Here is a 14,830-nt window from a genome sequence, read left to right as displayed (position 1 = left end):
GAATCATGGAAAATTCGAGGGCAGCCTAGGCTACAGAGTGGGACCCTACTTAAAACAAAAACGAATCAACCTCCTGAGGGTTCCAGTTCATAACTTATGTGGTTTCTGGGCCTTCCTTTTCTGTCGCCCGTTTTAACCAATGCAAGTGAGGACAGTTAGGAGCCAGGGAATACAAATAACACTCAGCCTGTGTTTCTGTTGCCATGGTGATGCTGACACGTGAAACTCACGTGAGCTCTTTATACAGTGAAGCCGGCTGATTGCAGAGGCCAAAGAATGAGGTCACAAACCTGAAAGGTATACAACACACACACACAGAGACACACACACACAGACACGAGGTGGGGGCTAACTGTGCAAAGGGCTTCATGCCACCACCTGAACTGTCTTGCTGCCTCTTATCCAGATATCAAATAGATGACCAGCTTGCTCCTAGAGCTCCCAAGAACCAAGTCCTCCCCCTCCCCAGAGGCCTGTCAGGTATATGTTTTACAATATTCATGGCCCCTCTTGAGTTCTCACCGTCTGTCCTTCTGGCTGGAGCGAACAGTCCCTGCCACTCCCAACCCCAGGCCACCTCAGGGAGAAAAGGAGAAAGGCAAGAACAGCAGGCCCCATGCACGGCGCTCCCCTCCTCCTCCTCCTCCTCCTCCTCCTCCTCCTCCTCCTCCTCCTCCAGCCAAATGAAGGTAAGAGAGAGAGAGAGAGAGAGAGTGGGTGGGTCTGGATTTAATGAGCATCTCTGAAAACCTCTGTGGGAGGAAGAGGCCCATACAACTTGGAGACCCAGTCTGATGGCAACAGGGCTCTCAGGCCTCCAGATGACCCTGCAAGACAGAAGTGGTTACGCTAGATTAGGATTGCGGCCTTTCCCACCTCACAGTAAGAAAAAACAGCTGGGCGGTAATGGCGCATGCCTTTAATCCCAGCGCTCAAGAGGCAGAGGCAGGCGGATCTCTTGTGAGTTCAAGACCAGCCTGGTCTACAGAGCAAGTTCCAGGACAGGTTCCAAAGTTACACAGAGAAAGCCTATCTTGGAAAGCAAAAACAAACAAACAAAAATTAAAAAAAAAAAAAAAAAAAAAAAAAAAAAAAAAAAAAAAAAAAAAAAAAAAAAAAAAAAAAAAAAAAAAAAAAAAAAAAAAAAAAAAAAAAAGGAAGAAAAAACAAACAAACTACTAAAAATAACTCCAGCTTTCAGAATGGTTCCAGGAATTATCCTGCCTGTGAGGGGCGGGAATAAAACACGAGGTGCTCTGTCATGTTGTATAAGTAGAGAACAAAGTAGCAGGGAAGCTGCTCCCAACCTGAAGCTGGGAAAAGGCCTCGGCGTCGACTCCCTCCATCCCCCACCCCCCAGGACACGTCCCACACCCACCCTCTCAATTTGCCTCACTAGATCCTGCCGCTGACACAGAGACACTCAGGGCCTCGGGTCCCAGCCTCTAAGCCCCCTAAACTGTCAGGGAAATGGCACACCCGCCCCACACTGCTCTGCTCTGCAGTTTCCCCGGCTTGCGTTCCTTCACACCTAGACCCATAAGCCCGTGTTGCTTGTCACAAGAATAAGGCTAACACCCACCCGAGGCTGGATTCCTTCTGGCTTCTCCCCGCAGCTGAGCGTTGTGGCTTTGCTAATTAGACTCCTTTCTTGTCTTTAATTAGCTGCATGTGAATCTTGTGGGGAAGTCTTGGATCTGTGAAATAGTCTGGGACAGAAAATCAGAACGAAATTATCTCTACTGAGGGGGAAAGCCTGGGCAACAGCATACTCTACTGACAAGTCGGAGGCTTTGTCCTAACCGCACTCACTGGTGGTCCCCACTTCACAATACCACCTCGGCGCTCACCGCTAGGCCCTGGCAGCTGCCTTGATGAATGAATGCCAGGAAAGCAACCCAGGCAAGGCTCATGCAGGTTGCCCAGTCTGGGCTCTTTGGCCGACTTGATGCTCAGGGAGCCAGCCACCAAGGGCTCAGGATCTGAGTCCATCTTAGAACCCAAATGAGCACCAAGTATTATTCTGATCTCCACTCGGCTTGCCCGTTGGTATCTCTGAAATACAGACCTTTTCTAGGAACACGTCTCACGGCGCGACGGCAGAAGAATCCTTCCGCCAGGAAGAATGTGAGCCACAGCTCTGCTGTGGCAGCGAAAGCGAGCCGAGAGCGCTGTGGGCTCCCAGGGTTAACCGCACCCAAGACACCCGCCCAGCTCCCACTCTACACAGTTTGACCCGAAGTCAGCTCGGCAGCCGAGTCCATTAAAAACCACCTGGGGAGCCTTCAAAACCTTGGCTGCTGGGCCCCCGCCCCAGACTAATTAAATAAAAATCTCTAGAGGCGGAGCCTGAGCATCTGTATTTTTCAAATGCTCCCCTGGCGGTCCTAAAGTGCAGCTCGGGTCAGGCGCCACTGTAAGATCCCCCGCGGACTAGGGCTGCCCGCTCTCCTTTCTGAATCTCAAAACTCATTTGCCCTCCAAGAGAAGTCCTGCCTCGGTGCCACTCTGGCCTCATTTTGAGGAAAAGTTAGGGGTTAGAAAGGGACTTCAAAGAACAGCTCCTGTTGGGGTGACATCAAGTGAAGAAGACCCCAGGCCCCACAGAAAGCCCTGGGCTTGCCCAACTCTAAATCCCCAATTCTGCTTCTGGCTCGGGCATGTGTGACACCCCGCTGCCTCTGTACTCACGCGCAGCAAATTCAAGGATGTTGTCTGGTCTCTTCAGAAACATTTCTCTGAAAAACAGGAAAAAATAAAAGGAAGGCAGGTAAAGGGGGGTCTGTGGGTGTGGCCACTGCCCCATCTGGCTCTTTGGGAAGCAGATTAATGTCAGGCCTGCCCATTCTAAAAGTCATCAATAAATCAGAGGATCTTCAACAACAACAACAAAAAAACAGAGGGTCTAAGGTAAGGAACAAAACCAAAACCATGGAGTGGCCAGGTGTGGTGACCATGACCATGCCATTAGTCTGGGCACTCAAGGGACTTAGGCAGGCAGATCCCTGTGAGTCCAGGCCAGCCTGGTCTACATAGTTGAGTTCCAGGCCAAGCATCGAGCACTAATGAACCTAGGCCGTTTTCCTGCCACAGAGGAGCTGTGGAGCGGCCAGCAGGCTTTGTCCCCTGACACACTTACAAACACTGGACCAAACATGGCAAAAAAGAGTATCTTCCAGGTCCCCGAGGATCTCATGTTGAGTGGACATGAACGTGACCCTGGAATGGGCTGAGGAATTTTACCATGGCTTTCTCAAGGCCAGGAGACAACAAAGCTAAAAAAAAAAAATTATTTAACAACTTTAGATGCTATTAGCTCTACTACACAACAGGCAGACATGAAAATGATATCACCAGGATGCTGGAAGTGTCTGACAGTCCAGAAAGTTCTAGGTTTCGTAAAACATTTACTAATATTATATTGCTTTATAACATCCCTGTAAAATGGCAATTATGTCTCCATTTCCCATGTAAGAAAGCAAGCCTCAAAAAGGTTAATCATAGCCAGGCGGCAGTGACGCACGCCTTTAATCCCAGCACTCGGGAGACAGAGACAGGAGGATCTCTGTAAACTGAAGGCCAGCCTGGTCTACAGAGCAAATTCCAGACCAGCCAAGGCTGTTTGAGAGACCCTCATGTGGGACGTCCTTCAGTATATGTGTTGCTTTTATTGGTTGATGAGTAAAGCTGTTTCAGCCAATGGCTTAGCAGAGTAAAGCCAGGCAGGAAATTCGAACAGAGATAGAAAGAGTAGGTGAAACTGACAAGATGCCATGTAGCCGCCAAAGGAGAAAGAGGTACGAACATTACCAGCAAGCCACGAGCCTCATGGTAAAATATAAACTTCTAGAAATGGGCTAGCTTATAGCAAAGCCATTGATCAAACAATTATATTTAACATATTAGCCTCTGTGTGGTTATTTTATAAGTGGCTGTGGAAACTAGCAAGTGAGAGAGAAACTGATGGGGGGGGGGGCAGCAGGACAGAGAAAACTTCCAGCCACAAGACCCTGGCTTGAAAACAAACAACAAACCAAAAAAGGTTAATCATTTGCCCAAGTTTATACAGACAATAAACACAGGCGAGGGCCAGGTCTTGGGTGCCCGAGGCCAGTGTTCCCTCCTTGTTTGCTTTGCCTCTGGCTGTGGTGGCCGCCAGCCACCTCCATTTCCAGGTGCTCTCGTGGCCAAAGTCCAAGGTCCAATAATTTTGCTTCCCTCCTCCTTCAGTTCAATTAGAAGATTACTGAATGTAAATTACATGTAACTACAATTTATGAGAATGATTTTAAAGTAAGAAACAAAAAATCGGGGCTAGGGAGATGAACTAAACCTCTGAAACTGAAGAACACTTGCTGCCCAAGCAAGAGGCCCTGAACCCAGAGCCCCAGTACCCAAGTCAAAAGCTGGGCCCTGACCCCGTGTCTATAACCCCAGCACTGAGGGAGCTGGAAGCCAGGGGATCACCCAAGCTCTCCAGCCATCAGTCAGCCTCACGCCAGATTCAGGGAGACCCTGTGAATGAGACTAGACATAGAGAAAGTATCCACATGCTTGTACATGTGCATACACGTGCACACACACACACACCACAAACACACACACACCACATAAACACATACATCACACAAACACACACACACATACCACACACACACACCACACACACACATACCACACACACACATACCACACACATACATACCACATACACACACACAAACACACACACCACACACACACATACCACACACATACGTACCACATAGACACACCATACACAAACGCACACACATATACACACACACACATACACACACGTGCGTGTACTCGGGTGAGTGAAAAATACAGGCCTTCCTGGAAGACCTGACAAAAGGTAAGTTTCCTAAAAGGCCAAGGAGCCTCAAGTGGTTGCTAAAAGACTATTAAACAGTGCTTTGGAAGAATGGTGTAGTGGTTTGAATAAAAATGGCTCCCATAGGCCCATAGGGAGTGGCACTATTAGCAGGTGTGGCCTTGAGGTTTTAGAAGCTCAAGCAAGGCCAAGTGTCTCAGTCTCTTCCTGCTGCCCGCAGATCCAGATGTAGAACTCTTAGCTTCTTCTCTAACACCATGTCTGTCTGCAAGCTGCCAGGAGTCCTGTCATGATGATGGACCGAACCTCTGAAACTGGGAGCCATAAGAGTTGTCCTGGCCGCAAGGCGGTGGTGGCGCACACCTTTAATTCCAGCGCTTGGGAGGCCGAGGCAGGGGGATCTCTCTAAAGTTCGAGGCCAGCCTGGTCTACAGAGTGAGTTCCAGGACAGGCTCCCAAAAATCTACAGAAAGAAACTCTATCCTGAGAAAAGCAAAAAACAAAACAAAACAAAAACCCCCCACCGAAGTTGCCATGGTCATAGTGTCTCTTCATAATAATAAATAGAAAACCCTAAGACAAGACATTCCTAGTCCAGGGAAACAGCAAGAACCAGATATGGAAACATCAAGAACCAGATATGCAAACAGCACTGGGTCGTGTGACTGCCCTGAGGTTAGCTGCTGGGTTGTATCTACTCTATCTGTTTCACAGTGCCAGGCAACCCACTGCTCAGTGCAGTGCAGGAGAAGTGAAGGACTCCTGATGGGAGGGGGGACAGGGTGGGGGGCATGTGCTTAGCACGGGGCAGTGGGTTGCTGGCACTGTGAAAAAGGGAATGGGAACATGTGTTGGACTCACACAATCACAGAATGAAGACAAGATCGAGTAGAAGGAGGTGGGCCCAGAGTGGCAAGGATTTGTGCCATTAGAAGCCAGCAGCATAACTCAGGCCACCACCTGGGGACTGAGGCCAGCCTGGCCGGTGTTGTGAGACTGTGTGAAGTCATCATAGTAATAAGTAACGGGTCCCTTTAGAATAAAAATGTAAGTATGATCCCCACATCTGGCACTGGCACATGACATATATATCAGGAGAGAGATAGAAATACAGATAGATATACAGATTTTTTAAAAGACAGATTTCAAGTATGTAGACATGGCTGATCTGGAACTCACAATGTAGACCAAATGGGCCTTGAACTCACAGAGATCTGCTTTCTCTGCCTTCTAAGTGCTGGAATAAAATGTCTGCATTAGCACATCTGACTTGCATCATGATATTATCTGCCCTGGCCACAATGGATCTGCTCTTCAAAGAGACGAGGTCTCAGGAAAGGAGTTCACTAACTCCTTTCCTCCCTGTTGTGTGACTCTGAAGCTCCTCGGAGAAATGGCCAAAATATGAAGACTAGTGAGATCCAAGGAAAAGCAAAAGGGGTTTGGAAAACCTGGTGGTTTCTGGGGCTTGAACCAGGGCTTCAGGCATGGCAAGTGAGTGTTCTGCTGTGGGGGGTCCCAGGTGCACCCAAGCAGGCAGCACCATATGGTGGAGAGAGCCAGGGGCTGGAACACTTGGTTCTTTGGTCAGAAGCCTGAGAAAGAAGTATACTTCCCATCTCCGAGCTTAACTTGTCTCATTTGCAAAATGAAACAATAATGTAAACTGTCTTTTATTTATTTTCAGATTCATTTTTATTTTTTTTATTTTATTTATTTATTTATTTTTTTGTTTGTTTTTCGAGACAGGGTTTCTCTGTGGCTTTGGAGCCTGTCCTGGAACTAGCTCTGTAGACCAGGCTGGTCTCGAACTCACAGAGATCCGCCTGCCTCTGCCTCCCGAGTGCTGGGATTAAAGGCGTGCGCCACCACCGCCCGGCTCTTCATTTTTATTTTATGTGTGCTTTTCTTTTGCATTTTTGTAAATGTACTACATGCATGTCTGATGCCTGTGGCATCCAAAGTTGTCAGATCCCCTAGAACTGGAGCTATAGGCTGTTAGCCACCATGTGGGTACCGGGAACTGAACCGAGGTCCTCTGTAAGAGCAGCAGGTGGACTTAACTGAGTCATCTCTCCTGCCCCCATTAGATGGTTTTAAAAAAATAATAATGGGGGGGCTGGAGAGATGGCTCAGTGGTTAAGAGCATTGCATGCTCTTCCAAAGGTCCTGAGTTCAATTCCCAGCAACCACATGGTGGCTCACAACCATCTGTAATGATGTCTGGTGCCCTCTTCTGGCCTGCAGACATACACACAGACAGAATATTGTATAGATAATAAATAAATATTAAGATAATAATAATAATAATAATAATAATAATAATAATAATAATAATAATAATGGGCTGGGCATGATGGCACGCCTTTAATCCCAGCATTCGGGAGGCAGAGGCAGGCGGATCTATGAATTTGAGGCCAGCCTGGTCTACAGAGTGACAGCCATGTCACATGTAGTCCAGGACAGCCAGGACTACAAAATTAAACTCTGTCATGAATTTTCTTTTATAGAGTTGCTGCGGGGGTGGGAGGGCGGGTGAGCAAATGTTACCAAGACGACATCACAGTATGGATGCTGTGGAGACAGACACACAAGGTACCACTAGCTTCGAACACTGGGCTAATACCATAAATCAGAGACTGACAACACCGTCACAACAGTTTGACGGCTGCTGATGTAGGGAAACGGCAGAGTCTAGAAATGGACACCAGGGTTATTTCAACCGCGCTGGTCTCTATCCGTGTCGCGTTTCTCCAGTTCTTTTCCTGTTATCTCATTAGGAAATTATTTCAAGACAGGGTCTCACTATGTAGCCATGGCTGGAACTCTCTCTGTAGACCAGGCTAGACTCCAACTCACAGAGACCCAGCTGACTCTGCCTCCCATGTACTGTAGCTAAAGGTGTGTGCCGTATCCAGTGTCTTAGGTCCAGTGCCACCACCACTTGGCCATTCTGGTTCTGAGATTTTACTATTCTGATGGAGTGCACTGAAGAAACATGCCCTAGGACACACTGGGAAATGGGAGTTCTATTTGTTTCTCTATTAATTTTTAGCTTTTTAAAGAGAGGGTTTCACTCTGTCGTCAGCCTAGCCTTGAACTCCAAGCTAGGCCGAACTGGTGCGTTTGTGTAGTTCCAACCCCTGGGAGGGTGCAGGCAGGAGGACCATCACAAGTTCAAGGCTAGCCTATGCTACATAAGGAGTTTGAGTTCAAGACCACTCTTGGCTATATAAGACTCTGTTTTTAAAAAGGGGGGGCAGTTTTGCTGTTTTGTTTTGTTTTGTTTTTCCTGAGTCTCACTATGCAACTCAGGCTGGCCTCGAACTGAAGATTCTCCCCGAGGGCAGCTGTTAGAATGTCTGAAGGAAGATGAGAGCACGCATATTCATCTATCCATCTATTCCCGGCGAGATTTGGCGAGATCTGGGAAAACCCTTACTAGCTCTCTCAGGCCTACCTGTCAACCCGCCTACCTGAAGAAGCCGCTAATGAGCAGCGACACCTCTTTGTGGGTCCTCAAGTACTTTTCATTTGCGATGCGAGTCTGGATCTGAGGAGCAACAACCAAGAGTCAGAGATCTGGGGAGAGAGATCCAGGTTTCAAGCCTAGAAAGAGGTATGAAGAGGGGGGGACAAGCCAGGTCTTTTCCTGGAGTGTTTGAAAGCCGGAGCAGTTTTCAGATTTTCCTTTGAGGCAGCCGCATTTCTTTTCTCTAAAGGCAGAGAGTTTCATAGTGCCTGGGCTGTTCTGGACCGTGATGAAGCTGGCCTTGAACTTCTCTGCCTCTACGGCAGTGCTGGTGTGTGTAGTGGGTGTGGGGGTGTGGGGTAGAGAGGATTGGGACCCAGAGGTTGGTGCAGGCTAGGCCAGCATGCTAGCTCCCACCAACTGAGCTACACTTCCTGTCAATTCTTTACTTGGCCAGACCCCTACTTGGTTCTTCTTGCGCTTTCATACCCGGCGGATTGGGCTCAGGGATGCTCCATAGTCCTCGGGCGTTTATCTCCAGAAACAGACCCTGCTCTGCTCTTCCCGGGGTTCTCTTTCGAGGGACCTTTGTCCTAAGGAGCCTCACTTTGATCAAAACAGGTAAACGCACCTTGAAATCTCGCAACTGCTCCAATTGCTCTGGGCTGAGTGATCCCGGATCCGGCCCCCCAAATAAGCGTTGTTGAAAAGTCTCCATCTAGCCGCAGGAGGTTGTCTAGGCGACAGGCCGCGGAGAAACGAAGCCCCGCCCCGCTGTCAGCCCCGCCCCTGGCCCCGCCCTCTATAAGTCCTATCCTTTCCTGGCTGTGAAGACAGAATCCTACTGACTGAAGCAAGGTGGAGGCTACTCTTCAGCAGAATGAACTTGGACTTGGGGTGCCCAAGGGATCACTTTTCCCAGACTTAAAGACTGATTTCTGAGTTGAATTGTATCTGAAATGCGCCTTTCTTCTTGACCCCACTCGACTTCAAATAGTGCATTTACTTAGCTAGAACAAACCACAGATGAGGTTCAGAGCAGTCTTTCAGAATACAGCCCCCAGCTTGGGCAGACTGTGCTTGCGTAGAAAAATCTAGGCTTCTTCCCTTCCTACTGGCCCAGAAGCCAAGCACTCCATCTGTTCCGTAGACAGACACTAGATATTGGAAGTCTGGGTTCCTAAAATACGAAAGCACCCCAGAGCGTGGAGGAAGCCAATCTCTGCAAAGACAAGAACATTTTCAAACTCAGAATGCTGGACCTGGCCAGCGCTCTGGCAGAATATGACTTTCTCAGGTAGATCAATTTTCTCTTCACCCTAGGCTCCTCATAAATTGTAAATTACTTCTCTCTCGACTGAATAAGGGAAGGGAAAGGGAATGAACTGGTTGCAAGATTTGTTCTTTTAGTATCTAATTAAGAAGGGTAAGTGAAGCTGGGCGGTGGTAGCGCACGCCTTTAATCCCAGCACTTGGGAGGCAGAGGCAGGCGGATCTCTGTGAGTTCGAGGCCAGCCTGCTCTATAAGAGCTAGTTCCAGGACAGGAACTAAAAAGCTACAGATAAACCCTTTCTTTAAAAATTAAAAAAAAAAAAAAAAAAAAAAAAGGGGTAAGTGAAACACAGAACCTCAGCTCTCAAAATAGCTGCCTGACAACACACACACACCACATGTGCACACCAGTTTCCCTTGCTCACAGAAATGGCACCCAGCAGAGACCTTCTGAGAGGCAGGAGACAGAATCCCAAAAGAGTCTGGGACTTGTGAACACTGCTCCCCAGAGCAAAGACATAGCGTGAGAAACAAGCTGAATGTCTGACCATGGAGGGATCTCCCTGCGATCTGCTCACCTCTACATTTCCGAGAGAACAGCAGATGCAGGTGGGCCAGTCAGTGGCTGTAAGCGTCCTCCCAGGAGCCCATCTGGGTTAGCAATCATTTGAGTTGTTTATCCGTTTTTTTAGGAGAGAGGGAGATAAGCTGCCATCTGTCGGAAGTGATGTTTTCCCAGCAAGAGCAGAGGTTACCCAAGGGTGATAGTTTCTATAAGCTGAGGCCAACTTCCTCCTATTCCATAGAGGGAGCGGTCACAGTGAAATCCGCAGACTTGTAGGTAGTGTGGCTGTCACAGCCTCTCAGTTCTTGAATGTTTGAGATGTGGCTGTGTTAGATAAGCAGGAAATTTAAAATACACATTGGATCTTGAAGGCTTTATGGAAGAAAATAATATAAACTATCATATCATCTCAATAACTTTATATGTACTGCATGTCAAAATAGTATTTTGAATAAAGTGGGTTAAATAAGCTGTCTTTGTGTATGTGTATGTCTGTTGTACACATGTGAAACCAAGTGGCCATTGTCCATTGTTAATCACTCACCATCTTCCTTTCACTGAACTTAGAGCTCACTGGCTGGCCAGACCACCCATGACAGCCCAGAGAAGCAGGAATCCACATTTCCTGACTGCCCAGTGAGGGGATTCGGACTCAACAATGCATCCAACATTTTATGTGGGTGCTAAGGACTTGGACTCAGGCCCTCATACTTCTATAGCAAGTATTCTACCTCTGAGCCACCTCCCTAGCCCCATAAAATGATTAAAAACAAGACAGGGTCTCACTGTAGCCTTAGCTGTCCTGGAACTCAACATGTAGACCAGGCTGGTCATAAACTCAGAGAGTTGCCTATATCTGCTTCCCAAATCCTGGGATTAAAGGCATAAACCACATCTCCTAGCTCCATTATTATTTATTTATTTTTCTTTTGCTTTTTCAAGGCAGGGTTTCTCTGTATAGTCCCAGCTACCTTGGAACTCACTAAGTAGACCAAGCTGGCCTTGAACTCAGATCTGCCTGCCTCTGCCTCCCAAGTGCTGGGATTCAAGGTGTGCACCACCACTGCCTGACTATTTATTTTCTGGTTTTTCAAGATAGGGTTTCTCTTTAGCTTTTTGGAGCCTGTCCTGGAATTCGCTCTGTAGCAAGGTTGGCTTCAGACTCACAGAGATCTGCCTGCCTCTGCCTCCTAAATGCTGGGATTAAAAGCATGTACCACCACTGCCCGGCAATAAGATTATTTTTACATGTAGTTTTCCAAAATGGATGCAATCTTGGGAAATGGAGGCTGGAAGATCAGGAGTTCACCCTGTGCTACATAGCGAGGTTCGGGCCAGTTTGTGATACAGAAGATCCTGTCTCAAATAAATCGATAATTTGTAAAAAGTCAGTAAATGAGCCAGACATGGTGGTGCACACCTTTAATCCCAGCACTCCAGAAGCAGAGGCAAGACGGTCTCTGTGAGTTTGAGACTAGCTGGTCTATGTAGAGAGTTCCAGGATAGCCAGGGCCACATAGAGAAAATCTGTCTCAAATCAATAAACAAACAGGTCGGCAATGTGATCAATGCTTAAAACACTTGCCACACAAACCTAAAGACCTGTGTTTGATTCCCCAAAACTCACATTAAGGTGGAAGTAGAGGCTCCACCCTTAAAAGCCGTTCTTTGCTCTTCACACATGTATTGTAACATGTGTGCATGTGTGTACCCACGAAGACAAATACAAATCAATAATGTAATTTAAAATGTTTAAAGGAGGAAAGGGGACTCCACAGAGTTGCCTTCTGATCTCTGCATGGAGTTGCCTTCTGATCTCTGCATGCAAGCCATGACACACACCTCAATAATCAAATAACACAACAATAATAAATAGGAAGTAAATAAAAATTTAAAGTTAGCAGCTTTCTTGGGAGTAGTTGAAACAGGCTCTCTTGGTGTAACTCTGGCTGTCATGTAGCTTGCTATATAGCTGGCTTTGATCTCACAAAGATCGGCCTGCCTCTGCCTCCCAGGGTGGGCTTATAGGCATGTGACACCACTTTTGCCCCCATTTAAAAAATTATTTTTATGTATATAGATGTTTTACTTGTATGTATGTTTGGGTACCATGTGCATGTATTGCTGCAGAGGCTAGAAGAGGGCATCAGATGGCCTGGAACTGGGGCTACAGACGGTCGTCAGTCATGATACAGGTGATGGGAACCGAACCTGGGGCTACAGACGGTCGTCAGTCATGATACAGGTGATGGGAACCGAACCTGGGGCTACAGACGGTCGTCAGTCATGATACAGGTGATGGGAATTGAGTCTGGGGCCTCAGAAAGAGCAGCCAGTGACCATCTCTCCAGCACCTTAAAGGCAGAAATCTTCTCATACATGGCAGCTTAGCTTTGACTGAGGAGGAGGAGGAGAGAGCTAGCTTGCGGATGGTGGGCAGAGAAAATCCTCCGCTCCTGGGGCTCCCCCTTAGTCTTTACCTCACAGAGCTCCCATCCCCCCGAGACTGAAAGAACTTCAGAGATGGTGCCCACAGCCGCTCAGCTTGGGGAGTCTGATTGACAGCCCCAATCTGGACTGGACACTGAGCAAAGGGTCTCAATCCTTTTGATTGCCGTCTGCAGCCGTCTCCCGGTTACTGCTCGGGAGGAGGAGCCAGAAGGGTTCATTGAAATTCATTTTTGTGGATGTTTAATATTTCAATTAAGATGATTAGGCCCAAGCCTGAATGAGCAGCAGGGAGGCAGACCAGCCGAGAAGACACACAGTAATGAGATCAGTGGGCCCATCCACAGGGTCCCCCATGTTCGCAGGGCGTGATCTGTTTAACATCTCCACAAATGCCAAGATCGGATTAGAAAGGCAAGAAAGGAGAAGTGGGGGTGGGGCCGGTGAATGGAAAGTTACTGTGGAGAAAGAGCTTCCCACTTCCTGGTCTGCTGGCACTGCCATGGCATCTCCTGGCCACTCATCATAGAGTCCCATGACCCCCACCCTCTTGTTTCATTTTAGGGCACCCTGTCGGGAGGACCTGCACATCTATCTGTATGGTGAAATGTAATCAAGTCTCCACACAGACATTCACTCAACATACACACCTGCCAGAATGTAGTAGCTTCAGGCCACAGAAACCCAGGTTAAAGGAGGTGGACATGGTCACCAAGGAATGGGGGAGCAGGAGGAAGGTCACCAGGGACTCTCATGCAGTGCTTCAGGGGCACAGAGGGAAAGATGGCCAGCCAGGTTCACATCACCACATTCCCACATGGAATTATGGGTGTGGAACCCAGCCTACCCAGGCTGGAGTCTCAGCTGGACGCATTTCCAACTGTGTGACTTCGGGCAAGTTATTCAACCACTCTGTGCCTTGGTTTCTTCATCCATATCATTTAGGGCGGTGTGTTTAACAAGTTAGGAACCTCAAACATTTGGAACAATGCCTAAGACACGGTTCTGCTATTTCAGATTCAGAAGAAGAATCTGCTTGTTGTGATAACTCAGGAACGGAAGCCTCCAGGGTACATCTGGGAGTCTCAGAGACACCCACAGCACCCTAGAGACATCAGCTCCACCCAGGGTAGAGGAACGGAATAAGAAGAGCCGGAAGTGGGAGGGCTACAGAAGCTGCCAGTGAAGTGGGGACGGTGAGCCTGGACCGCTACCACTGAGAGCTGATGGCCCCAGACCCTCCCTGCTCTGAGCAGGCACCGTGCTTGAACAGAGAGGGCCAACCTTCCTCTGGATCATGGAACACATGATCAGGTTTTGAAGTATAATTGGTTTCTTTTGGGGGCGGAGGGGAATAATGGTCCCTAAATATGTTTTTTGGCTCCTCTCATCTGCCGCCAAGTGAAGGAAGGAGTAACTGGGTATTGGCCCTCAAGGGAGCCTGGCAGCTGTGTGTGTTCCCATAGAAGGAATCGGGACTCTCCACGTCACAGGTTCTTTGCATGTAAGCACCTACTATGTATGAGCAAGACACCACACTAGACTCTGAGCAGTGGGATGCCGAATTAAAGGGAATCTTGGACTTCAAGAGACTTCTTCCCAGTGAGGGCTGCCAGCAGCTGGGCTCCCTGCCCATACACTTATACACACAAACCCCCCAGAGAGAAGCAAGGGGGCGTCTCCAAGTGCCAGACTGCTATAGTTCCCCTTGCTTTCTTTTCGGGAAAATTATGCAGCCCTCTTTCTGCACTCGCTTCCACTAGCTCTCTCTCCCCACACCCCTTTGCATTTTCCTCTCTGCCTCACTTTTGCTCTTTTCCCCCAACCCTGTGACCGCTTCTTCATCTACACCTCCCTTTCTGCCCCTCAACCTGCTGCCTGTTCTCTCCCGTTTCTCTTCCTTGATTCCTCATTTTCAGGCTCCCCAAACACCAGACTCCCCTCTACTCCCCACCCCCAGATTCCATCCCCTGGGTCTTCTCTTCCCCTTCCAGCACCGGGGACAGCTCCAGCCCCCGGAACAATGGACCCCACCTTAGGGCTCCTCTATAAATTCTCCATTGTAGTGTATTGCCCAATTCCTGATTGGGGAGTAAAATGGGGGAAGGGTTGTTAACAAGACCAGCTGCTCTTCTAGGGTGGAAAGGGAGTCAGGGAGGATAGAGATAGAAAGAGGGAGTGGCTTTTGCCTGGGTTGTGCGTCTCTCTCCAGAGTAG

General features: G+C 48.3%; 1 protein-coding gene and 1 long non-coding RNA gene across 3 annotated transcripts; one reads left to right on the top strand and one right to left on the bottom strand.

The window, feature by feature from the left end:
- Nucleotides 1-684: 684 nt before the first annotated feature.
- On the bottom strand, nucleotides 685-9,483 carry Riiad1 (regulatory subunit of type II PKA R-subunit domain containing 1). The gene is made up of 5 exons (XM_050124567.1): nucleotides 8,959-9,483; nucleotides 8,332-8,408; nucleotides 2,692-2,738; nucleotides 1,583-1,709; nucleotides 685-827 (listed from the first exon to the last, which is right to left on the bottom strand). Exons 1-4 carry the CDS (start codon nucleotides 9,043-9,045, stop codon nucleotides 1,639-1,641), a joined length of 282 nt encoding a protein of 93 aa, XP_049980524.1. The 5' UTR covers nucleotides 9,046-9,483; the 3' UTR covers nucleotides 685-827; nucleotides 1,583-1,638.
- Nucleotides 8,354-14,807, top strand: LOC126489961 (uncharacterized). 2 transcript variants are annotated; one of them, XR_007589063.1, is made up of 4 exons: nucleotides 8,354-8,474; nucleotides 8,578-8,658; nucleotides 8,785-8,948; nucleotides 12,296-14,807. It is a non-coding gene; the product is annotated as an uncharacterized lncRNA (long non-coding RNA). The 2 variants fall into 2 exon arrangements; XR_007589064.1 differs by lacking the exon at nucleotides 12,296-14,807 and adding an exon at nucleotides 9,478-9,559.
- The last annotated feature ends 23 nt before the right edge of the window (nucleotides 14,808-14,830 follow it).

This window comes from Alexandromys fortis, unplaced genomic scaffold (assembly GCF_014885135.2).
Source record: "Alexandromys fortis isolate MF-2015 unplaced genomic scaffold, M_Fortis_MF-2015_v1.1 scaffold_218, whole genome shotgun sequence".
Lineage (NCBI taxonomy): Eukaryota > Metazoa > Chordata > Mammalia > Rodentia > Cricetidae > Alexandromys > Alexandromys fortis.
This window is presented reverse-complemented; position numbering and strand designations above follow the sequence as displayed.

What these genes read in the sequence shown, in the direction of transcription:
- Riiad1 (XM_050124567.1), bottom strand. Translation starts at nt 9,045, where the DNA reads ATGGAGACTTTTCAACAACGCTTATTTGGGGGGCCGGATCCGGGATCA. An exon ending in AGCAGTTGCGAGATTTCAAG is followed by an intron (nt 8,409 to 8,958) that starts GTGCGTTTACCT and finishes GTTGCTCCTCAG; the next exon opens with ATCCAGACTCGCATCGCAAA. An exon ending in CTCATTAGCGGCTTCTTCAG is followed by an intron (nt 2,739 to 8,331) that starts GTAGGCGGGTTG and finishes CCTGTTTTTCAG; the next exon opens with AGAAATGTTTCTGAAGAGAC.